The sequence below is a fragment of the Excalfactoria chinensis genome, chromosome 1 (genome assembly GCF_039878825.1).
Source record: "Excalfactoria chinensis isolate bCotChi1 chromosome 1, bCotChi1.hap2, whole genome shotgun sequence".
Taxonomy (NCBI): domain Eukaryota; kingdom Metazoa; phylum Chordata; class Aves; order Galliformes; family Phasianidae; genus Excalfactoria; species Excalfactoria chinensis.
In genome coordinates, this window is record NC_092825.1 from 8,460,795 (window position 1) to 8,486,998 (window position 26,204).

General features: G+C 34.0%; 1 protein-coding gene across 1 annotated transcript in view; it reads left to right on the forward strand.

The window, feature by feature from the left end:
* SEMA3E (semaphorin 3E) overlaps nt 1-26,204 on the forward strand; it is a 117,360-nt gene that overhangs the window by 45,273 nt on the left and 45,883 nt on the right. Inside the window, exons 2-4 of the mRNA XM_072333320.1 lie at nt 10,685-10,845; nt 17,640-17,699; nt 23,404-23,523. Of these exons, the coding sequence (XP_072189421.1) occupies nt 10,685-10,845; nt 17,640-17,699; nt 23,404-23,523 (341 nt within the window). The remainder of the gene's footprint in view (nt 1-10,684; nt 10,846-17,639; nt 17,700-23,403; nt 23,524-26,204) is intronic.

Consider the following 26,204-nt stretch of genomic DNA (forward strand, 5'->3'; position numbering starts at 1 on the left):
AATGCTGAAGTAGCACAGAGCATGTCCTCAAATAGTCCCATGCTGATGAATAACACACAGAATATAAACTTCTGTTTATATTGCAACACATTTAAATACATTTCTGTTTATATTGCAACATAAATTTCTGTTTATACTTCAAGCAAAAACAGTGCAGTCAGATTAATCTATGTTATGGTACTTGGGATATGTAGTTCTAATACAATATCTTTGAAGTTTTCACATTTATATTGAATCTAATTTTGAAAATAACCTTCATGCCTCAAAAAAAAAAAAAAAAAAAAAAAAAAAATTGCCTTGAAAAGTTGACTTGTAATCCTGCATAGGGTCTCTGAACATTGTCTGCTATATCTTTTTTTTCCTTATAAGTTTTCATTTCATTATTCTACAATGAAAACTCCCTAGGAATTAAACTAATGAAATGTTCTCTTTTCAAAAGCACTGCTTATTTTTGGAGATGGACATTTTTCCTCATTTTCCCCATTTTCATAATTTAAGCTTTTCCCTTTTCATTGTGTCTTCTAGTTTAAATGAAAACTCTTAGAGAAAGGGCTTGTTTTTGAAGTGCTGGGTAGAACAATCTATAGGTCACTATGGATTCTGCACAAAACCAATAATTGTTTCAATGCCAGTATACAAAAAATGAATACACATGTGACAACCTCTCAGTTATATTGTATCCTTGTACTGTAAAAATCAAGAGTTCTTGTGAGAAAAACAACAAACAAATAAAAGAACTATTAATGAAAATAGTTCATTACTTTCTTTTTGTAAAGTCAGCTAAAACATGAAAAGACAGTTTGACCCTAAAATTTCCAAAGTTAAATGCCAACACCTAAACAAGCACAAAGATAAAGATGAATTTCTAAGGGTACAGTGTAGAAGAAAATAATGGAGGAAAACCTAGTAAATTTGTTGTTCTTCTACATGACATGCAACCTGAATCAGGATAGTGTAATAGTAAGGTTGTGTTCTATTTTTAAGGATGAACGGGTCGTGATTTTTTTATGGTTACAGTGCGGTTGAATGAGAATATAAAGATGTTACTTGTAAGATTGTTAGATCACTACTTGTCAGATTGTTTCTCCACTTTACCTGTAGATAGGACTTTTATTACCAGTGGATATTTTTCTAAAATATGAATATGAAGGGCTTAGTACATATGAAATTCCCTAGGAACAAATTTCTTACTCTGTAAGATGCTGTATCAAAATCATACCAAAATTTACTGTAAAAATTTACTGATGTTCAATGAGAAATGATATTATTTACATCAAATGTACAATTAACTTCTAAATAAATACTGGACTTATCCCTCTGACTTGCAAAATCTGCCTAAGAATAATGTGGGAAAAGTGTTGGGGAATGATTGCACAAATCTGTGAAAGTTTCAAGATAATATGCAGTGGTTTGCGGTATAATTGGTAATAGTTTTGACGTCACTAATAGCTACCCAATTTTGACTTTTATTCTCTGGTTACAGTGCTTAAGATCAACTCTGATGAGTTCCAGTAGCTTATGCAGAAATGTTACAGGTTTGACTGCTAATGGTTGCAAAGTGTTATCCATTCTGAAAGTTTTCAAATACATTTCCCAAATTATTCTAGTATTTTATTTTTTTTTGTCTCCTTCATCCAGGGCATTTAACATGCTAATTAATTTACAATCAATTAGTCATTCCAGGTCAGAGAAAGCAGAGACAAAGATTTTTAAGTTGCTTTCCTGTCAGGGCTTATTGGTTACAAATGCTGACAAAATACAGCATTTGGTCTTGCATAGAATGTAGTGTTCTGATAAAAAAATGCAGTGGGATAACATCATAAACAAGCCATCAAACAAAACAAAACCTGAATGTTTTCCCCCTACAATTTAAGAAACTAAAGTCTTTCATAATAATCCATCTCAGAATAAAAGAAGATAACAGTTAAATTGGGGAAACAAGCAGACCTTTGATTTCTTCAGTATTCATTCATATTCAAAAGTATTTGGGTCACAAAGAAAAACAAAATGAAATCATGTATAGGTTAGTGTCAGATATCTCAAATAAAGGTTGGGTTTCTGAAGAAACTATGTATAGTAGCTGAATACTCGTCTCCTTTCTGTTAATTTAATCTTCTTTGGAGAAGCTGTTCTGGTCAATTAAAGAGAACAGACTTTGTGGTAACAATATATTAATTTCCACAAGGCCCCATTCACTGGTGCTCAGAGATGAGCATGAGCATATTAACATGAGTTAAACATGAGTTTGTTTCAGTGTTTATTGAAAATCTTTTTGAATTCTCCTATAGAATATTATCTTAAAAGCTGCATCTGCTGGGAGTAATTGATGAGTCAGGAAAAAAAAATAACTTGAAAGTTCCCTTTTATCCCTTTCATTCTTTCCATGTCAGTTTTTTTTTAATTAATCACACTGATGATTCCGGATAGTCTTAAGGTATACTGTCAATCACTTACCATCATGCCTAAGAACATATGCCCCTGAAAATCACATGGGATAGATCATTTTCATCCATATTTTCAAAGGAAATTCAATTTAACATTCATTTTGAATGGTATAAAATACTGACTTCTGGCTTCTTCACTTTAAATGAAAGCACCAGATTTTCTTTCTGTCAAAACACTGGATTCCTCCATAGGAAGAATTTTACTCTTCCCAGATTGGTGTGGTAATAAGCATGTAGTAAGTGGTACACCTTAATAATTCAAGTCCTGAAGAGACTGGACTGCCTGTATTTCATCAGAAGAGGGCTGTGATTATTTGAACCATATGTTTCTGCTAAATCTCAAGAGTTTTATAAATCAGTTATTTCACTTGTTAACACTAGTAAGATATTAAATATAATGCAAAGCATTTTATCTGAGCTTAATGTAAAAAGGGTATATGTCTGTGTGCTTTCTTTCTTAGAAATACCTTAGCTGAAGTGCCCAAGAACTATTTCCTGGATGTCTGTGTTAACCTTAGATTGGAATAATTTCATATTAAAAACTCTGATTTATATTTTTAATGAATTATTTTTATAGAAAAATGTATTTATCAAATGTTCTATCAAAAATAATACATTTAAAAAATTGAATGATAATAACAATTATTATATTTATATAATTACAATTTCTTATCTCAAATTAACTTATTAAAGAGGTAAAAATCATTGGGCTTTGAAATCATTAGAGAATTTTTAAAATTTATTGGCAGAGAACTCTGTTGGGATACATCTATATTTTCTGAGGGAAAAAAAAACCAAAAACTCACATAGAAATAGTAAGAGTATGTCATCACAACTGTAGAGAATTTGATTAGTTGCCAAAATTTGCTATCTAGAATAAAACTGAATTTAAAAAATGATTGAATCACCACTATGTAAACAGTATCCTGTTACCTAGAAGTAGTTATGATATCTGTGTATTAAACTTAGTTTAAAATGTCTGAAAATAAATGCTAAATTCCAGTTCACTAACAGCATGATGTGAATGCATGAAAACAATTATCCTTTGAATGCCATTTTAGCACTGGGAATGTTATCTCCTTATGAGATGATTCCTTGTCTGTTATTTTATGGATTTGGATAAAATACAGGAAGAAATCTATTAGTTGGATGCAATATCACAACTATTTCATCTGTGGCTACATAGATAAAAGTTATTGAATTTAAATGTGAAAATGATGAATGAGTTTTGGATTAGACCTTATACCATATGCAATAGTAAGTTTACTGTTCAGGTAATGAAAATAACAACAAGATCTAGAATTTAGCAGGGTCACATATCTTACTCTCAGAAGACAAATAGTGTGGGAAACTGTTAACAGGTATTGTAAATCACTGACTCACCGAATGACCTGGGTTGGAAGGGACCTCAAGGATCATGAAGTTCCAACCCCCCTGCCTGGCAGGGCCACCAAACTTCCACATTTACTAGAGCCCCATCCAACCTGGCCTTGAACACCTCCAAGGATGGGGCATCCACAACCTCCCTGGACAGCCTGTTCCAGGACCTCACCACTCTCCTAGTAAAGAACTTCCCCTAACACCCAGCCTAAATCTACCCTCTTTCAACTTAAATCCATTTCCTCTTGTCCTGCTATTATCAGCCTTTTTGAAGAATTTACTCCCCTCCTGGATATAGGTTCCCTTCAGGTACTGAAAGGCTGCAACGAGGTCACCCCGCAGCCTTCTTTTCTCCAGGCTGAACAAGCCCAGCTCCCTCAGCCTGTCTTCATAGGGGAGGTGCTCCAGTCCCCTGATCATCTTTGTGTCCCTCCTCTGGACCCTCTCCAACAGCTCCATGTCTTTCTTGTTCTGAGGGCTCCATACGTGGACACAGTACTTCAGATGGGGCCTCACAAGAGCAGAGTAAAGAGGGAGAATCACTTCCCTGTCTCTGCTGGCCACCCCTCTCCTGTGATTCACAAATAAGTTTTCTTTCAAGTTAGCCTGTTAACTGGCAATAATTACTGGGTAGGTTTGATTTCTTACTAAAAAAATCAAGTTTTTACTACACTGCATTGAATTTCTTCCAGATTAGAATGTGCTTCTGGACAAAAATAGCTTACAATGTCACTAATCTAGCCCTCATGAAGATTATATGTATTTATTTTCAATTTGATGTATTTGAGTTTCATTAGATAAATTTCCAAAAATTACTATAAGTTTCATACAATGCTGTCTAAGCATATGTTTTGGTTTATAGTAACATGTAGCATACCAATACTATGTGTCCAGATAAATCTGTAGTTTTTATGTTTCTGTTTGGTAACTAAAATCAGAAGAGTTATAGTGACAGTAACTGAAAGTTTTGCCACTAGGGAAGAAAAACTAAATATTTTTGAAATGTAACAGAGGAAAACATAATAGTGTGAAATGGAAATATCAAAGATAATTACGTGAGCTAACATGATTAGCTGTGTTAAAAGCTTTCAAATTTCACTGAATTCTTTCTGTCATAAGCTAAATAGATGTAGAAGAAAGAGAAATATTACATGTTCAATTCATAGTTCTTTTTTTCCCAATAGCTTTAATGAAAGAGACATGATTGTACTGCATACATAAATGGAATAATAAAAAAAATTCATCTGCCCAAACTGTACCTTATAATTTCAGAAAATTTTGCCTCTGAAATTTAAACAAAGTCAAAAACAGAGATCTTTAAATGTCTATTTGCTTTTCACTGTAATTAATCTCATCATTATATTCACACTTTCTGAAAAATCATCTGGAAAAGCACCAAGCAGCAACATTTTTCTGGACTTGCTGTACCAGCTCACTTCATGAAGCCAATTACATTCTCTGAATAGAACTAGATAGACAAACTTCCCTGCTGTTAGGTGTAGAGGTTGAATCATGTGAGAGTAGTTATGGACTTATGGCTTTCTGCTTGTCATTACTAGACTTTACTTTCAGTCTCCTGCCCTGCCAAGTTTCTGAGGCATCTTCCTGGCAGCCACAAGATAAAACCTCAAGCAGTGAAAGTTCGTACTTCAGACTCACTCACAGACTTTTAAATTTACCTCCAACTAATTCACATTCCTTAAATGAGGCCCTGAAGTTTAGCAAGACCCATGCATTAAAAGGACGGTAGCAACTTTCACTATTACTTTCAATGTTCAAATTTTTCAAGTAGTTTGCTAGTTGCAATTAATCCTGCCTTTTCTAATCTCAGTTCAGATTTTTGCTAGCAAACTTCACTGAATTCAGCTGCCTCTAGCCAACTTATACTGTTCCTTTTCTAATGTTCACTGGTTCACCTGAGTTAGTGTCTCCCTGCTACATGGCAACCATTGTCCTGACAGATGAGTGATTACTGTGAGCACAGGAAAGTAAAAATTGCTAATGCATTAGCTCATCTTCAGTAGAATAGTTTTGAGATGAGTTTCCATCTCTATTTTTTTCTCCAGGGAAGAACATTTCTGCCTCCAGCTAACAATTCTACATGGAATATTGCCATTTAGAGGCTTTAACCTGATCAGAATGATCCAACAACTTTTAAGATTATATTTTTGTCCTTGTAATGAATGGCTCTTCAGAGTACTCTTGAATAGTAACCTGCCTGAAAGTACTTGTGGTTTAAAATGTGGATACTTGCACAGCGTGATCTTATTATTAATTTGTGTTTCATAAAATGTTACAGATATTTCAGGCTGTCTCTGTATGTCTCCTATTTGTTTTTCCTCCCTTTTGTTTATATTCCTTTCTTGTAATGTGTAAGCAGATTTTGGTTGTTATTAGCTAGATAATAAAAAGTTGAATTAACTAAAATTCAATAAAGCTCACTAAATTCTTAAAAAACCTGTTCCACTATAATATTTATACTCTAAGAATATGCTGCTCATTGGAAACATGAAATGTTATTCAGGTATTCGTATTACCTTGACTTTATATTTCTGGCCTTTTATAATATTGATAGGGACAATTGCTACCTCCTCCTGTAAAGCTGCACTGAGATGTCCACTTTACATACTCAACAAGTTAAAAGTGCCAGACTCATTTGTCAGTGCCCTGCATCTGGATAACATCTTCACCGGAAGAATGTTGTGCAGAATTAAGTAGTGTGGGAGCTGAGACAATATCTCTGTAGAATTTGAAAGGGGAACCAAAGATTTTTATGAGGGCAGAAAAAGGGCAAAAGCAATATTGCAGTTGTGTAATGTAATGCTACAGAAGACAGAGCAGAACAACAGCAACTTTTTCACACCCTGAAAAAGAAACATATACTTGAAATGGTATTTTTCAGTTTTTAATTTCTGGTAAAATGTTATCTGCTATTATAATAATTCACAATACTCTGGCTACTTTGAAGCAGCAGCAACTGTTTTTGAATGTAATGTTCTAATTATATTTTGTTTATCTATCATTTATATTCAAAAAACATCTTGACAGAATAAAAAATGATAGAAATATTATTTTTTTAAAAATAGGAATGACTGTTCTTTCAAAATTTTAGAAAGAATTATACACTAAAGATTAAAAATAATTTTAAAAAATATTACAAATATGACTAACATCACATAACAAATGACTAGAGGCCTTCTTGTCAAAGGGATATAATGTGAAGATGTTCACTGAATTAGATTTGTTTAAGGAAGAGTACGGTAAAGAAGATCAGTCTGAATATTTGCCAGCAAGCACTGGCAAACAGACAAGAAATCTGCAGGTTTATTCTCGTCATTTAAAGCAGGAAATAACAAGATTTGTTCTTCACAGATATTGTAGTTCGTTTGTGAAACATAATCTAGCAGCCCAGACTTGCTTTAAGGCTCTCACTGTAAGCGCACTGATTTATATGAATATGTAAATTCTGAATCTGTTAGTTCTTTGTAAAGTAAAATACTACTTACATTTTAGTGGTGCATTTTTACTTCTGGTATAGAACCTTTAAATTAGAATGGAAAAGCACTATAGTGCTTTTATATTTATAGCTAAATAACATTTTCTTAAAAATGAGGATGATTACACTGAGGCATCGTGAAGGTCCATTTTCACCAACTGATAGGAGTAGGAGTAGTCTTTTCTCCTTTGTATGTTTAGCACTACTGATATGCTCTCTCAAAAATAAATAAATAAATAAATAAAATAAAATATTTTTCTTGCTCTTGATTTCATCACATAAGATCTTTACAGGGGAGGAGCTTTTGGTCATAGAAGTCTATAGAATTTCAATAAATTGTAGCTTTTTTCTCAGCTGAAATGTGTAGCCATTCCCATGAGAGGACCTGACCACTTGCTAGATAAGTTTGTATGGTTTATCCATTAGGTGTTTAATACAAAATACATGGACCATTTCAAGCACTTGGGCCAGAACATCTTTCCTGGAAAAGCAATCTAACTGCTACTTTATCACTCTCCTTCTGCTTACTCTTTCTGAGCCTGAAGATTTTGTTGTACAGCTTCATTCAGTAGGAAATGGAGAAAGCATCCATTCTTCCCTATCAATCTAATAGCTTGTAGCTTGTGATTTGTCCTCTTTATGGAAAGAGGGATATCTGGGTTTCAATGCATTTAGAAAAAGAATTTCGATGGTAACAGATTTAGTCACTAGAGCATTGTTAATGTATTAGGCAGCATTATATTTCCCTAGCCAGATTCTCAAAGAAAATAGCAGAAGTATCTGATCTTGTGAGTGCATTAGATGTGCTCAGCATAATTGTAGCTATTAAATCCTAGGATTAGTTAGAAAAATATCATCTTTTTTTCATGTTCAAATTTAGGTATGATCAAGGAAATGAATTTTTCAATTGAAGGATGTGGGCATGACCAGAAGCCCATCTCTTGAGCTTCTTGAAGATAACTGAGAATAGATTAAAGGTACTTTAAACTTAAGTAAGTTTTTTGTTCCCAATTGTGTTTTCATTTCAATGGCTCCAAGTATCTCAACACTGCACAGTGCAAAGATCCACAAGCTACTCTCCTGATATTAAGTATGCTCTATAACCTAATATCTCAGATATCCTACAAAGTCCACAAATCCGAGTACCCATCAAAGGAGCTACATAACACTAGTATGTTGGTGTTTCAGTAACCAAATTGCTCTTGAGGTCTCTCTGCTTGGTTGTTGTTGCTGTTGTTGTTGTTTTTTCCAACATCCCTTCAATGTGTAAGATTCACTTCTTTGCTGGCCTCAACAGACAGTATAGCTTTGGTGGAGGCTTTGCTAGTAATATCTCTTTTTACAAGTTTGATCTTGAAAAGTTTAATATTCTCGGTGTTCACTGATGACAGTTAAAATTGCAGGTGTGGTTGGCAGGACTGTCTCTTATACAAGTAGTTACCAGTTTACATGATCATCTAGCCGAATTCATAGTGCTTAGTATTCTTGAAAACAGTTGAGTGATCTCTGATCTATGTCAAGAAATTTTGTCTCAGTTATAAAAAATTTGCCTTTAAGATAGCATGAAAGTAAGCAGATGAAGTTACTACAATGTACTTTTGTGGGTGGATATAACTAGAATTTTGAAATGTAATTTTATTTTTTTTTTTTTTTCCTGGACACATTTGAAAATAAAATATATTGGATGTTTTACAAATTTTTAAAAAATGGTTTTATCTGGGACCAATAGACTACTTCCAGTTCTGATTTTAGTCCATTCTAGTTTGATATCAAGCCAGCAATGCTCTGGAACCACAGCCTATTGGATTTACTTTGTGAGAGAAGCACCATCTCTGCATTGCTTGGCAGTCTTGCAGCAGGTGTATCACTGCCAAGAATGGTCAGTATTAAGTTCAGACATATAAAACTTATTTTTTTTCTCCTTATTAGATCAGTACAGGCACACTCATGTGTAAGGTGTTTTGGTCTCTCCAGTTTAAAAATATTGCAGAAGGCTTAGATATTAAAACTATTGTCCACAAATTTTTAATTATTTTTGAACATAGCTTAGGAAAAAAATCAGTCATGAGGCTGAATGACTCCTTTAATAAAAAAATTGTCATCTAGAGAAACCACTTGAAGAAACTGGTTCCTTTTGGCCTCTCCTGAACTGAACTTGGTTAACTACAACAAAACGTACTTACCTAATTACTAAACTGCTTCATCACAACACATATAAATAATAATTTAAAATGAAAATGAGTTGTGGAAATGTGTCTGTTGGATTGAACTCATCAACTTAATGAATGCTAAATTTCTTATTAAAATGATAAAATTTATACTAATATACAGATTGAATGATAAATTTATTTCAAGAAAGAATAGTTGTGAGGATAAACTAAAAGGAATTTGGTGACTTTTATCAAGAGTGACCTTTGTTTTTTTCAAAATAAAACAATTCATCACAATAAAGCCAAAGGAACCTAGTTACTTTTCTTCACTCCCAGCTCTGCTGTTTCTGAGGCAGTACTAGGACACTATCTATGAATGACTTCTCTAGAGGTTTCCCAAAGCAAAATGATTGTCAGCTTCTCTGAACTGCTGCAAACCAGACTGTGCACTCCACCATCTGCTCAAGAGTGCAGAAGGACCCAGTGCTTGCCTCTTTCTTTCTTCCTGTGGCCTGATTCCAAATTTCTGCAACATTACACATGATGAATTTCACTTTCTCTATGAAAGTGACTTTAGCCTGGATTATGCACAGCTAAACCCCAGCTTGCTTTAGCACTTCAACATATTTCCTGACAAAATAATAACCCTTGGAAAATTATGAGTACACATTTTACAGACTTTGTACTCTTCTCACTGAATTAAGTGGCAATATTTTCCATGAACTAAGTAGAGATGGTGCCAGGGTTAAAACAATCAGTGGAATCCCCCTCTATAAAACAAAAGCAGAACAATGTTGTGCAGACAATATGCCTATATTTCGACACGTCTGAGTGAAAGACAAGTATATAATTTCCAGTAATTTTTCTATTTGCATCAGTTCATTCCTTTCTTCACATTTATAGTTAATGTCCTAAGCAGTGTTTTTTCCTTTTCATAAAATGTTTTGGAGAAAGCTTATTGTCTCCCATCCTCAGCTCTTGATATACTGAGCACAAGGATTATGATGTAAAGATTCACATGCAAGACTCCTAGAGAGCTGGCTCGTTTTGAAAATTGTTCCCAGGTGTTTTGTGTCTCTTTCTTACTCAAACATTATATGATTAGCATTTTAATGTCTCACAAATTCTTGTCTAGTTCCCCAGGAGAATATGAAAATGAAGCCATGATGCTAAGCTCTTTGGTATTTATCATGCACACTCTGATTGCATTTCAGAGCTCTGGGATTTAAACAGGACGTCAGTCTTTCATAGCCCATTTGGATATCTTGGTCTTCATATAATGCTCCTGGATGAGTATCAAGAGCGACTGTTCGTGGGTGGAAGAGACCTCTTGTACTCCCTCAGTTTGGATCGAATCAGCAACAACTATCGAGAGGTGGAGTAAAAAAATGTATATGTTCGTCACTTTGTGTTACAATGCATAGCACAGAATATCAGAGTTTGCATGACTGGAAATGAGATAATGGTGTTCTTGTAGACACTGACATTTTGCGCATGAACTTTAATATCATGATTATCTGTAATAAAAATACATCAATTATCATTTCATTTCCAGGGATATCTCATAAAGGTCACTCTGGGTAAAGAGAACTGGGTGACACTGAAAGTTATTTCTCACTATTTTTCAGCATGTTTACTAAAATTTAGAACATCAAATGGCACTTTATATACACCTGATGTCTACATCTCTAATATGTAACTAAGAAATGATCTTTCCCTTTTATTAGTGTAGTATTTCTACAACAACAAAGAAAAAAGAAAACAAAAACACCAAACACATGCATCCTCCTTCTCTTTCCCTCATCCCCCAGAAAAGTACATAAACTATAACAAAAATCTTTTGATTGTTTTCTACCTCTCTTTAGAAAAAGGATCACTGGCAAAAAAGCCAGTGCTGGTAAGTACTGACTGAAAATTTCATTTGAAGTCTACTCAGAGGTCTGTGGGAGAAGGGTGGTTCATGTCATAATCATACAATGAGCATGGTACTTTATAGATACCGCAGCTGAAGTCAAAACACTTGAGTATTTGTTGATGTGGGTACTGGCTTTCTTCTGCTCTTGGTAGCTAGGACTGGAGGAATGTGGTGGTGAAGTGAGGCTATGGGAGCACCACTCCTGCTACAGTCATCCTGACTAAGAATAAAAGATGTTTTGAAATACTTCAGTTTTCCTGGTTTTTAAAATTTCTTCCGGGCGTTTTGATGTATTTTCATTCATTCTCAAATGATTAAATGAATGAAATGCAAGTAAATACTCTAGAGAAAAATGACTTTTGTTGATCTTAATACTCCAATGATTACTAGGCTTATGTATCAAATTCTTTTATTTTTTCCTCTACTTGTAAGCGAATAACATATTATCATGCCAACACCCTGGTCAGCTTTGCCCTAAAGGGCCTTTCTTATCTCCATATGCTCCACAATTGTGAAAGGACATGTTTTATCCCTTTTATAAACAGTTTCAGCAAGGTAATCTTGCCAGGTAACATAGAGAAATTGGAACACTTAGAGAGGCCATCTGAGAATTTATCTACATAAAATATATTAAAACAACCCTTTGACCCCTCAGAGGGCACTACTACATACTGAGATGTGTTCCTGCACAGTCAGGTATAAGTAAACTCTTTTTCCATTTGATAAAAATTATTAACAACCTGTGACATGATATTAGAGGTCAAGGATATGAAGACATTCAAGAAAGCAGTTGTTTTTACAAAATGAGTTTTTCTTCCCTTCTCTTCTTTTCCATTTGGCAGTAAATCTGTATGAAGAAAAATGTTAAGATGCAACATTTTACACTTCTGTCCAACCATCACTGTCTCATCTGGATACACTCTTGAAGTTCGTTGCATTCTTTCTTGTTGTTTTTAGATAGAAGATCAGCTCTTTACTCTGAAACTATATTCTCTGTCTTGAGACCTGAGTGCAGGATATGACAAATTAATGTAAGCTCTGCATGCCTGCTTTTATGATGTGCAAAAGATTAGACACTGGAATAAATGGAGCTTGACCTTACACATTAGGAAACATGACCTCACTGGGTCTCAGCTCCCTTGTCATATTCCTTCTCCCTTTTCCCAACGTTTACTCAGCACAGATTTCATAAAGCGATAGCTAGGGAAAATTTAAGTGTCCCAGTGTGCTATCAGGAAAAGTCTAGAATAAAATATTTATGTTATATTAGAGCTTAATTAATGAGATATGCTAGGGAAAGTTCGTGGGAAAAAAACAAAAACAAACAACAACAAAACAAACAAACAAACAAACAAATAAATAAAAAAAGATCAGTTGATTCATTATTATCAAAGTTTTATATTAAGCTTTCCTTAACTATGTGTTGGTTAGCCTTTGACCTTTTTTTTCCAACTGAAGATTTTAGTTTACTTAATCTAAGACAACATTTATAACCTAGCAAAAATATAACAAGGAGGTAACTTTCTGGGTTTCATCCTCTCTCCAGGATGTAAGATGTATCTGTTTCAGATATTTGGCATCTTTGGGTAGACCTCATTGATCTTTTTTTCTTTTTTTTTTCTGCATTCTAGAAAGTAGTTGATGTCTTTTAATCTATTGGCATCATATTTTCTACAATTTGTAATATGAACATGCTCTCTAAAAACCAAATGCCACAGGTTACCTAGATTTACCTGTGCCCATGGCATGGGCAACATGGGCAACATCACAAAACCATTACACCAAACTAAACACCATCCCAGTCAGAAACATATCTCTTCTGCCATAAAATGACCCTGTAGTTCCTCAGTTAGTTCTAGTAAGATTATTAGGAGTTCTACAAAAGAAAACAACAAAATGCTGTGTGGACATAAAATGCCTTTTCTTTGAGTACTGTCTGCCAAAATAATCCAGCCTGTCCAACAAACTCATTTTGCAATGCATATGAGATATGTATCCTATAAATCTGCATTTAATAAACAAATTTAAGTTTCTTAAGGTTCAGCACAGTTCATCTGTAAAACATAAAGCAGCACTCTGAAAGATAGATTAGAGGTTTCTTTTGGTATACTATTACGTATATACCTACCTAAATTATATTAGGTACATATTGTTTGGAGCAGCATTAATACACATAAAAGAAAATATGAGGGCAAATGGAAAACATTTCTCAGAGAAGAAAACTGTTCCTGTCTTGGAAATCTGGAGTTTTGAGTAGGGATTTCAACGATGGCAGTCCTCATATGTATCTCAGTTTTTCACCTGTCATATTTCTTTCACCTACTTTGTATTTGTTTTTGTTTGTATTGCTTGTATTCATTGTTTCTGTCTTTGCTTATGGAACAAAGAAATTATCTTGCTTACAGTGTTTAGTGTATCTTACTGTTAGCTTTTGAAACAAAGCTACTGTCTTTGGTTTCTAACACTAACGCCCTAAGAAAATCAGTGGAAAGACTGGTTGAGAATATGAAATGTGCATATTAATATTTACAGAGAATTAAAGCCAGACAAGTACTTGAAATAATTTGTAAAGGCAAATCTACAGATTTTCCCCACGTGACCTGTACGTTCTCTCCAGATATGATATATATATACTTTATATATATATATATATATTTTTTTTTTTTTTTCTTTTTTTTTCGCACCACTTTTAGAATCAGACTTTATACATATTTGGTATTTGTTCCAAAGTATTTAAGTCTTGCAATGATGTAATAAGCTGATAGAGAACTTATTTGATATCTGGTGCCAATTTTAAAAAGTTAATTTTATTGATGACCAGAGCAGATTTTTGACAACAAATGAATTGATGCTGGTAGCTCACTACCAGTGATCTAACAGCTCGCAGAGAAGGTTTACTGTTGATTCCAATTTTTCTCTTGTAGAAGGGAAATTAAACTGTATTCTCTATTTGTCCAAAAACTCTTTACAGACTCTTCTTCAAAGTGCTCACAAAGAGTTTGCTATTAAGAGAAGCCTTCCTGCAAAAGCTTGTGCAGTCAGCTTTCACTATGCAGTCCAGTATGAGATAACTTCAGATAGGATTTATATAAACATTGCAAAGTGCAATAAAACCTCGACAATATATAATGCCTTTCTTACCTCTGGTAGAGCTAACTGTATTTTCACTTCAGAGATGGCTAAACACAAGGCTGCAAGAGCAGGTCTTTCTTGCATCTCCTTTGAATATCACATAGGAAAATACACAAATGGAAATAAAAAGTACGTGATTTAACAGTGAGATTAATTATTCCCTGGAATTAACTCCCAAGAGTTAAGGTGGTATGTATGTTGATACAAATAACATCTACCACACAAAACCAGTTATTTTTTTCAGAATTTGTGTCTCAGGCAAAACCAATCTTTGTTCATTAAGCTAAATTTACTAACTCAAGACAATGACTAGAAGGTTGAATTGCTTGATTGCTCTGCAGTTTTCTAGAGTTCAGACTAACTCATACAGTAGCTCATTTTGGCTAAGAGCTATAAAGTTCATATAATTTCCTGAAATTAGGTTTCATTAGGCATGCTATCTTGTGTTTTTGAGGCTGATGACTGAAGAGGAAAGCTGTTTGGAGATACTAATTAGGATGTCAGATCCAATTAAATTTTGGTTGCTCTCTGAATTTACTCAGTAGCTACCATTTGTGCTGCCCAGTAATTTCTTTCTTTTTCTTTTCTTTTCTTTTTTTTTTTTTTTAAGTCTGTAAAGATTATAAACTTTTTTTTTCTTTCTTTTTTTCATGACTCTTCAATAAAGTGCTAGAACTATAGCAACCAGTTCTCAAGGATAACAGCTTTGTAGTACAAGATGAAAAACTGTCATTAAACATGCAGTTTAAAAATTTACTTCACAGTAGTCAGCAGTGGTGACAAGTTTTGAATCGTTATGTCCAAACAAAAGATCAAGTTTGCAGCCCTGCGAAATCTATGTTAGTATGATGTTATTCCAGTCTAAATGCACATAAAAATTTCACAACACTTGTTACCACCAGTTTGCCAAGAGATTTTAATCCTGGCAAAGGACCAATTCAAAGTTAGGGTTGGTAGTTTTCATAACACTAAAGCATAAACATTAGGAAAACTTACATGTGGCAAGTTAAAGGCAACCATTACAGCTGGTTAATATCTGGATATCCATGCAGCACAAACATATCTTATTTATCCCAGTATCCCAGTCAAGGAAAAATAAAATAATTACACAAACATAATTTAATATAATTTTACTATCTTGAGCCATTTACTGTTAATTTGTGATCATAGCAGACAGACCAAAGAGCTTTTTTGTTTTCAGGATTAAAAGAAATAAAATAGCTTTTTTCTTTTTGTTTGTTTGTTTAATTTGCTATGACAGAAAAGTCAGTTTCTTTTAGCCTTTAGTCTATAAGAATTTTGAAGAGATCAAAATCTTAATACCTGTTTGTATTGAGAGTCATAAGCCTTGTAAAGAGCTACTTTGGACTATAAATATTGGTGTGGTTTAGATGTAGATAAATGGTTATAGGCATCCACAATAGATTTCTACACCTCTTCTCAGCTGCTGAAAAAGGTACAGAGATGATCCCTTATGTTTATCCTCTCATTAGGCACCTTTAGCTACAGCAAGCTGTAGTTAACACAGCAATAGTTAACACAGTGGCTGAACCAACAGAAATAGGATTTCACATGCAGAAGACATTGTGCAAGAGGCAGTTTTGAAAGCAGATCCACAGTAGAAGGGGTAGATACAGGGGTACAGGATATCTTCTGCTGCATATGAGCCTTTTGATGAGACCAGTTCACTCAGGCGGCAAAGCCCTTCACTTCTGCAAGAGGCATGCATCCCCCACTTCTCTTCAGAGTATGCTATGGAACAGAGCCTTGTTACTCTGCAGCTGCTTGTCACACTTTCAGACAAGGGGTGAAAACTGAGCTATATCCTAGAGTTTTGTCTCCCCCTTAATTGTGTTTATGCATCTAATTCAGCATCCATTAAGTGGAGAATGCGTATATAAAATTTTTTGAATAGCACTGGGACTATGTATCCAAATACAATCACCTACAAACAATACATTTGATATTAGGTTACAGAGTCAAGAGTTTCATTCATGATGTGACTTCTCAGTTTCTTCATTCCTAACATTCTCTTACATCACTGATAGGAAAACAAAGAAACAAACAAGCAAACAAAAACAAACCCCAGCAACATAAAACAAAATCAGTGGATGCCCTATTCTTGAGAGGATTCAAGGGCATACTGGATAGGGATTTGGGCAATCTGATTAATAGAAGGTGCTCCTGTCCATGCCAGGAGGATTGAAACTTGATACTCTTTAAGGTCCTTTCCATGCCAAAACATTCTATGATTCTGTGATTTCAAAGCACTTTCTAGCAGACCTCCACAGTCTATAATTTATCTCAAATACTTAGATTTTTGGGTATTAGAATTACTTGAAGAAAGCTCAATTTAATACAACTGCGCAAAAATTTTAAGAGAAGGATTTAATTTAGAACAACAATAATTACACTGCTAACAAAAAAGTCTTATTGATGAGACAGTTTTTCACTCTTACTTGATTTCAGCCAAGTCAGATATAGCTTAAGTGAAAATGTTTTTGTTTTCACTTTTAAACATTCTAAGAAATGAAGTAATCATTCCAGTCTGCTCTGTCATTGTTTAACATTGTTTTGACCCAAACAATTCATGCATTTGTAATGAAAAATAAATTTTATTCAATAAGTAACTGAAAAAAAAATTCTACTTGCATAGTTTGGCTTCACATTCAGCAAAAGATTGTGAAGAGTTGATCTTACTCCCACAAGGCTAATCGAAGACCTTCTATAATTCAGTTTTTTTTCTAATTGCCACTTAAAACGGAAAATCAGTAGTTCAAAATAAATGCTTTATGGGAAATTGTTGGAAGTCAATGAAAGTTTATCAACAATGTTTCTACTGAACTTATATAAATTGTCTAAAATATTTATTTATTACCAGTATTAGTTTATCTGAGTTAACCCAAGCAAAACTTTCATGATACAAAATATCTATTACATCATTGTACATGTATATAGATAGAGGGCAATTATTTGGCTTGAAATCTGTTGAAAATGTAACAGAAACTTGATTAAATGTAATAACATACAATAAAATGAAAAACAAAACAAAACATGAAAAACAGTAAAAAAAATTAACATCAGACTACAAATTGGATTTTTTGTTTGTCTTATTTTTTTAGATCCATTGGCCTAGTACACCACTTCAAGCAGAAGAATGCATAATTAAAGGAAGAGATGCCGTAAGTATCATCTATTACAAGTCACATATGCTTTAATTGTAGCTTTTTCTGGTCCAAAACAAGGACTCGGAAATATCTAACCTTCAAACAGATGAAAGCAGAGACATAATTCTGTGTTGATGCGTAAACTTGTGTAACCACCATGAATATACGAAATTATTAGTTTAATTGCTTTTCAAAGAAGCTCATAAACAGGCAGTGAAAACTTTGATCATTTGAACTTTATCCTGAAGTTTTTGTTGTTGTTGTTGTTTTGTTTTTTGTTTATTTTTTTACCAAAGAAGGCAACTTAATAATTCCCTTCTCCCAATTCTTTCTTTTCACACACATAGATTACCTTCTGTGTTTAAACTTTTTCACATTCTAATTCATTTTTAAAATTCAGAATCTCTAGAATACATTTAAAAAAAACCAACTTATCAGTAATTACAAAGTATACCTTTGCCCCACAGGTTTTCTGGCATACCAATAAAAATACTGCATTTTCATGAACCCAGAAGCAATTCTGTTCTTGTGATCCACTGCTTAAACTCTAATCATTTCCTAGAAAAAGACATGAAATCTCACCAACACACAGAGTCTGGTATCATTTGCACCACAGGATGAAAGTTCTTCTGGATGAAAGCTCTCTATAATTTTGCAGTGCACCAAGCTCATTATCTGCAACTCATAAAAACAGAGCACATAAGATGCCTAATAAATCTCACAGCTGCAAGAGCTCACACTGATTTGATAATGATGATAGTTTTACAGCAACAGTGATAGTAACATAGGAGGACACAATGTTTTCCACAAAAGCACAGCAAACAAGCTGCCTTTATGATAACCACCACATATTCAGAGTGAAGTCTAGGAAGCAATAAATTTTTTTCTCAAAATATCCACATGAAGAGAATGGGTGAATCAGATGGAAAACAGAGTAATAATAGTAAAAACAACAGCATAGTACATCACTCCTCACACTAACCTGGCTTAGAACTGATCATTTTGTACTTATATTAGTAGTTCATTGCATTTCTCTGGATGTTTTTGGAGCCTTGAGATTTTCATGTGCCTTTAATTAAATACAGTGTTTTTCTATATTACCTGAACTTCATGGTCACATTAAATGTGTACAAAACATAAAGTGTTTCAGTTTTGTTTAATATGACTCCTAGCCATAGGTTGATTTACTGTTAAAGTCCTGCCACCTTTCCTTCAGCACTACACATTAGATGCATTTTCTGATATTTTGAAAATATTACTTGGGTTAAATAAATACATAAATGGTTATGGGTGTCCCAATGTAATGTAAAGTTTTCCCCCTCAGACTCATGATTCCCTAAAATTTGAAATCTTCTAAAATCCAGTCTGCTAGTGTGCCTTCAAATATGCTCTGGAATGAATGTAATCATTTTAAAAAATTAATGTGTTTCCCATATTTTCCCTGTAATGTGAAAGTCAGGTGCCCCAATTTTTGAAAAGAATAGAATAATAATAAAAAACAAACAAACAAACAAAAAACACAGTAAAACACAAGACTCGAGAATTGGAATCTCTGAGAAATAGACATTAAAATTGTGAAAGCTGTAAATATTTTAATACCAAACAATACCAATTAATATTCTGATCCCCATGTGACTCCTAATTATGTGTGGGACAGTGTGAATGGGTATGGCTAATTAATTCCAGGGAATCCTTAGTAATTTGCACTAACATGCTCAGTACTCAGTGTACTGCAGTTGATCAACCTGAAAAGAAGCTAAATTGCAGACAAAACCTTTTCTATTTTATCTATCTTTTTTTTTTTTTTTTTTTTTTTTTTTTAAAATAATCGTAAATGAATATTGGCTTGATGGTGTTATAGCTTCAAATCAACAGTTTGACATTTGTAAGTTTAGAACTCTATTTCTTCACAATATAAAAACCCTTGAAAAAAAAAATAAATAATAATAACACTCGCCAATTATCTTTCAAAGGCTTTTTTTTTATTTCCATGCTATTTCCTTCTTTATCTTCTGTTGCAAAAGATCTGGTGCTAACTGTGCAAATAATATTATGCAAGACTGATATGTAATAAGCATTTCAATGTTGAGAAACTTTACACATCTGCTAGCCATACTGATATTAAACAACAGAACACTTTGATAAGCTTTTACAATCTATAGGGTTATCAGTACATATTGTAGCAGTAAGTATTGTAGTCATAAATACAGTTTCAGAAAACTTTTATTCAGTGTGCCAGGAAACACACCTGTTGGCCTGTAGTTTGAGAGCCTCAGATCCTTTCAATTAGTTTATCAGCATTGGAAATCATTCAGAAATAGAAATCAAATTCTGTTGTTATGACTAACTTTCACACCAAGAAGCTTCAAATTAATAAAATTCTACAGATCTAATAATGCATTTGTGAAGTCTCCTGAAGATAACTATGATATTGGTTTAAATAGGAAGAAGGGAGATTACTTATTTTAATGTTCTCCTGTCCTATGCATCTCTTCCTTCTTACATGTATAGGGTATTATTAGAGGGGCCAACAGCAATGACTAGTTGTCTGATGGTACCTAGAATAGCAACTTTCCAATTTGTATATAATTTTGATAAAGCCTAGCCATTTGGAATTACTTTTTTCTATATTTGGTGTCTGTCTTATCCTGTTTTTTATCTGCAGAAAATGTCAGGCATTTCTATGAGGACACACAGAAAAAAAAAAAAAAAAAAAAATCTATAACCCACACAGAGAGAAAAATAATCCTAAGATCTCTCTTCTTCTAAAGCTCTTTTGAGACAAAGATCAAGAGCTGCAGAGATATGTGGATAACAAAAGGAAACCATGGATAAAATAGCACAACAGCACAGAGGCAGAACAGAGGGCTATAAGTCAGGAAGGTCATACTTGGGTAGGGAGGGAAAATGAGGAAAAGCATCAGTGCCAAGTGAAGCATCTATTTAAAAATTACAAAGCATCCTTTGTGTTGCTATTCCACTGCTGCTGGTTAGAAAACATATTTTTGAAGCACAAGTAAAATTGGTATTTCTGTCTTTCAGTATTAACTGATGTATAGATGATATCATCTCACTAGTATGAACTCATTTATTCTCTGTCAACTGACATTCAGGGGTTTTCTTTGGTGGGTCTAAAAAATCCTGAGGTGAGAGATCACACAGAAGACAACTTTTTTTTTTTTTTTTTTTTTTTTTAATTTTCCAGAAACTTTTGAAATTAAACAAGTTTTATTTGTCCTTTGCAAATACGTTTAATTATACAACAGGTTACACGCCTGTGTAGGTTACCTGCTTCCTTCTAAGATTCAGTGAATGACAGGTTGGAAGGGAACTCTGGAGGGCATCTGATCCACCCCACCCTGGTCAAGCTGGCACACCTAAAGAAGTCGCACCAATGCCCAGTCTCCTATGAGAATCAGATCCTATGAATGTGACATTCCTACCTATCTGCAGATGGCCTCATCTATTCATTCTGCTTTTTCAGGTGTCCCAGAGCGTGAATCAATGATAATGTCACGTATTCCTGTCTTTCTTTAATCTTAACCCATAAACTTTCAGTTGGCTCTTCATCTCCAAGCAGAACTCAGTGCACTCTAACTGCTCTCTCACATAATGACCAACACTGCTTTATCTCACTCCCTGTCACAGATCCCTTTCCTATCCTCCCCAAAAAGCCTGCATCCTCCCATTGCAGTGCTCCCTCATGGCAGCCATCCAACAAAATCTCCATGATCACATCAGCATCATAGTCGTGCAACTGCGTGCACATCCGTAACTTGTCATTTGTGTTGTTCATCCTGCATACATTAGCATACTGGAACTTCTGAGAGGCACTCCAGTATGCTGGATTTCTAGAAAGTTGTTGGGGAATCTCTCTATAATGGTTCCTTGTAGGTACTTTCTTGCTTACATTCAAGTGCTGAAAGTGACCTTTTTTTCTTGCTTTTATGTTCCAATTTCTGTCACATCACTGTATTCCCATGTTCATTGACCTTGCCCATCATTCCTTTGCAGGGCTGCTGATTAGTCTCCCCCATTATTTTGCTTTAAGCCCTTATATTCGAGTCAACCATCTTATTGGCAAAAATAACTCTCAACTACAATGATATATCCTCTCATTTGAAGGCTAAGGAGAAGCATATTGCAAATGATAGCTTTTCCATATGATTCTGCACTGAAGGATGCGAAGGACTGAAGGAAAAAAAAAAAAAAAAAAAAAAAAAGGCAGTTTCTTAGTTTTGAATATAATGTGGCTATGTGAATTCTTTCCATGGCTCCACCACAGACTGGGACATTAACTTTTGCAGATGGTCATTAAGATTTTTCTCATCTAGTCTGAAAACTGGATTGAAGCAGAGAAAAATTTCCAAATTAAAATTCCCCCATGCTCTTTTATACAATAATTTTAGGATAGATTTATTTGCTTTTTTATTGACTACTGTAAGAGTCTAGAAGAAAATCTTAGATTAGTTCCAAAAACATCAGAATGGCTAAACTTAGCTAAGATTAATCTCATTGCAGTTGTCTTACACTTGGTATCATCATCTTAAAACCCAGAGTAATAGAAACATCACACAACTAAAAAAAAAAAAAGAATAGATTTTTTTTTTCTCCAAACATAGAAAGTACTACAGAATGCTAAAAACCCTCATAAACTAAATCAACAGAGTCCCCCAAAAAATAGATAACTTTATTCAGTCTCTGCTTTTAGTTTAGCAAAGGAAGGGTAATGATCCCTGTCGTGGGTTAACCTAAAATCTACCTGCACCCATGACAGGGGGGCAGTCGGCTCGCAGGCCGCTGGCCCAGAAAAGAAAAGGGAAAAAGAGAAAAGGAAAATAAATACAGCGGCAACGATCTAAGAAGGAACACTTATTTACTAAATACTATATTGGAATAAAGAATAACACAATATAATACAATATAATTGGAATTAAGGCTAACGAACCAAATAAAATAAGAGAGAGTCCCAAAACCGAGAGGCCTACTGTAACTCTAGGCGAAATGGCTGGAACGCTCCCACACGGCTCCCCCCTGGCTGGCAAGGTCCAAGAGAGCGAGTTCAGCACCGAAGTGAGATTATATATATAGAGTCCTTGTCATATGACTGACCGTGATGTTCTTTGGGACATTCAGTCTTCTTTTGTGAGCAGCAGATTTGTCAAAATTATACATGATGTTATATCATGATGTTATGATGTGGAATACTGATAGCAAAATTACAAAATTGCAAAACCATGAGAATCCCACAACTCAAAACAATGCTTGTAAGTTTCTTAAATGTAATATTTATGAAGCTGCAAATATACTAATGAGTCCCAGGGTATTGTCTTGGGGAAAATGAATAATTTCTTCTTCAAAAGAGGGCTTGAATGGTGGAACTTAAAAAAGCATGAGACTATACAATATAAATGGTATTGATTAGCCATGCATTATACACACACATATACACACACAAACAAACAAATCAATAAATAAAAGCAGTAGCCTTACAGAAAAAGAAAGGGAAAAAAAAAAAAAAAAAAAAAAAAGTGTTTCTTTCTTGAGATAATGTTCATTTAACTTAGTAGATAATTCAGAGAAGTAAAATTTTATAAATAACAGAAAATAAATTCTCAGTATGAAGAGTATCATCTGACACCTAAAGTATATATATATATATAATTATTTTTAACAGAAATGCTAAGATTTTCCTATGTTTAAATTTTATGTGAACTAGGATGAATGTGCTAATTACATCCGTGTCCTTCACCGATACAATAGAACACATCTTCTGGCTTGTGGAACAGGAGCTTTTGATCCAGTTTGTACCTTTATAAGAGTTGGACATCCATCAGAGGTAAGAAATTTGTTTTGTTCTTGAATTATAATGTGTATGGTAATAATAGTTAAAGATGTAGGCATTAAAAACTTGACAAAATAGTTGGACTAGATATTTTACAACCTTCACCCTTGCAATTTACCATAGAATTCACCAGAACAAAATATCCAGTTGAGGCTCTTGTTTTTCAGGCTTGGTAGTCTTCACATTGCAGAAAAATATATATTGCTGCTGCTTAATAATGAATGTTTACATTAAGTCATCCTTTTCTAAATAGATATTTATTAAGCAAATGAAGCACTGCAGCTCTTCCTTTGAACTGTGATAATATCCCAAGGCCATGTTTATGACTGTATTCATACTGTATGGCAATCTGTCCCAATCCAATATTTAGCATGTTTTTGTGGGGCACATGCCAGCTCATAAAAAGGAGAATTCTCCCTCTTCTGCAAGTCTTACATTCTTATTCAACTACAAATCTATACTTCCTCATCAAAAACAGACTTGAGATGTGTCTTGCTATAAGCTGGGCTTCCATCAACAAGCATTTGAAACCAAATGGAGACTTTTTTCCCAAAACCTGGCAGAATTTGATTGTCTGATTGGTGGATTATTACTTCCTGGAAATTACTGGAAATCAGAATCCTTAAACTTCTCAGAAATGCAGTAGAATGTCCTTTACCATAGGCTGTTTTTCTAGTTAGTATGCAGTAATTGAAATCTTTCACAAAGAAGTTTTACTAAGATACATTGAAAGACATTGAAACTCCTCTTACATGATTTCTATGGCTCTTAGAAATATCACAATAGTAATTATTTTAATTGGGTTTAAATAGTTCTAGTAATTTTTAATTATTTCAATTAAATATTTAAAATAATCACACTTCAGTAAGTTGTTCAAATACAACAAGCACTATTGGTTGAATTCAACCTCAAACTTGTGTTCTGTCATCAGAGTATAAACAAATATATTTCTCCAAATCAAATTAAATATAACTTTTTTGATACACTACATACCCCCTTGAAAGACTGAATATATAACAGATTTATGCAGTTATATTACTGTAAGATTGGCAGAAATCATACTGCTTTGGATTTTCAGGCTGTTCACTTTAGTAAAGCTGTTGCCAGATATTACCTTTCTAAAAATATGCAATTACAGTCATTGACAGAAACATGCAGCTTTTTTTTTTTTTTTTTTTTTTTTGTCTCTCTAAATGCTTTGACCCTGATGAACGTTGCCTTCCAAATTCTAAACATTTCATCAAATTAACATTCTTCTGCCATTTAGAATAAATTACAAATAGGTGAAAATGTAAGTGCTAGCTTTGCAGAAAGAACAACTAAGCTGCTGTAACCAAGGGCATACTAGATATTTTTACCTACAAAATACAAGGCAATTGCCAACCAATAAGGGAGCTCATTATCTTCATTAAATACATGAACTTCATGAAAAGATACAATCAGTGTATGCAATTACATATTCTGTGAGAACAGATATGAGATAATTCTTCAAATCAGATATAGAAGATGAAGGAAAGTAAAAAAGAAATAAATTACTGTTTTCATTCTCCACCATTGTCATACTTGCTGCTATTGATGCCACTAGGAAAATGGAAAAGTGTACAATGAAATATTAAAAATATACACATATAAAATATAAAATAAAACATCTACCATCCAGTCTATTACTTTTCTATTTGTATTCACTTTTTGTTTTTTGTATTTACTAAAAAAAATAAAATAAAATAGTACTGGAAGAAATCCTGTACCACTGCGAACAGCTCAAGATTCTGTAGGTGAATTATTATGAACCTTAGACTAAGATGCAGACTGGAAAAATCTTCAGAAGCCCTTTAGACGTCCAGACTGCCCAATTAATGTATAAATAAAACATCTTTAAGAAATCAAGATCAGAGTTACATTAAATACAGATAAAGATATTAATCAGCCTCTATAGAACCTGAAAAGTGGGTGGAGAGTCCAAAAGAAAACAGTATGCAGAAGTAACATCCTCAGTTTTTACAAAAATAAAGAGATAAGAGAGAGATAAAGAGATAAGACAGAGATAAAGAGATAAAGCACAGCTGATTTCTAAAGAAGGTGCCTCTGCATGAGAAACCTGTTGAGGGAATATACGTTGTGGCATACAACAGCATGTTAGAAATATGAGGAGGAGCTGAAGGATCTGGGGTGGCTTAGTCTGGAGGAGAGGAAGCTGAGGGGAGAACTCAGCTACCAGAAAGGAGGCTACAGACAGATGGACATTGATCTTTTTTCTCAGGTGATGTGATGGGACACAATAAAACACCCACAAGTTGTGCCAGGGGACATACAGATTTGAATGTCAAGAATAATTTCTTCACAGAACAGGTGGCCAAGCATTAGAACAGGTTGCCCAGGGAGGTGGTGCACTTACGATCCTTGGAAGTATTTAAGAGATACATGGAAGTGGCCCTGTTGGATATGGTTTAGCAGTGGACTTGTAGTGCTAGGCAGATGGTTGAACTTCACAATCTTAATGATCTTTTCCAACTAAAACAATGATTAAGAATTTTTCTTCCAGAACAAGTGTACATTGTGTTTACATCTCTACCATTTTCAGTACCTCATCTAACTCAATAAACTGCCTGTAGTTGTGTTTCTCCATTTCAAAAGGCTGATGACAAAGTCATCTTTTCCACAAAGTGCACTGGTGG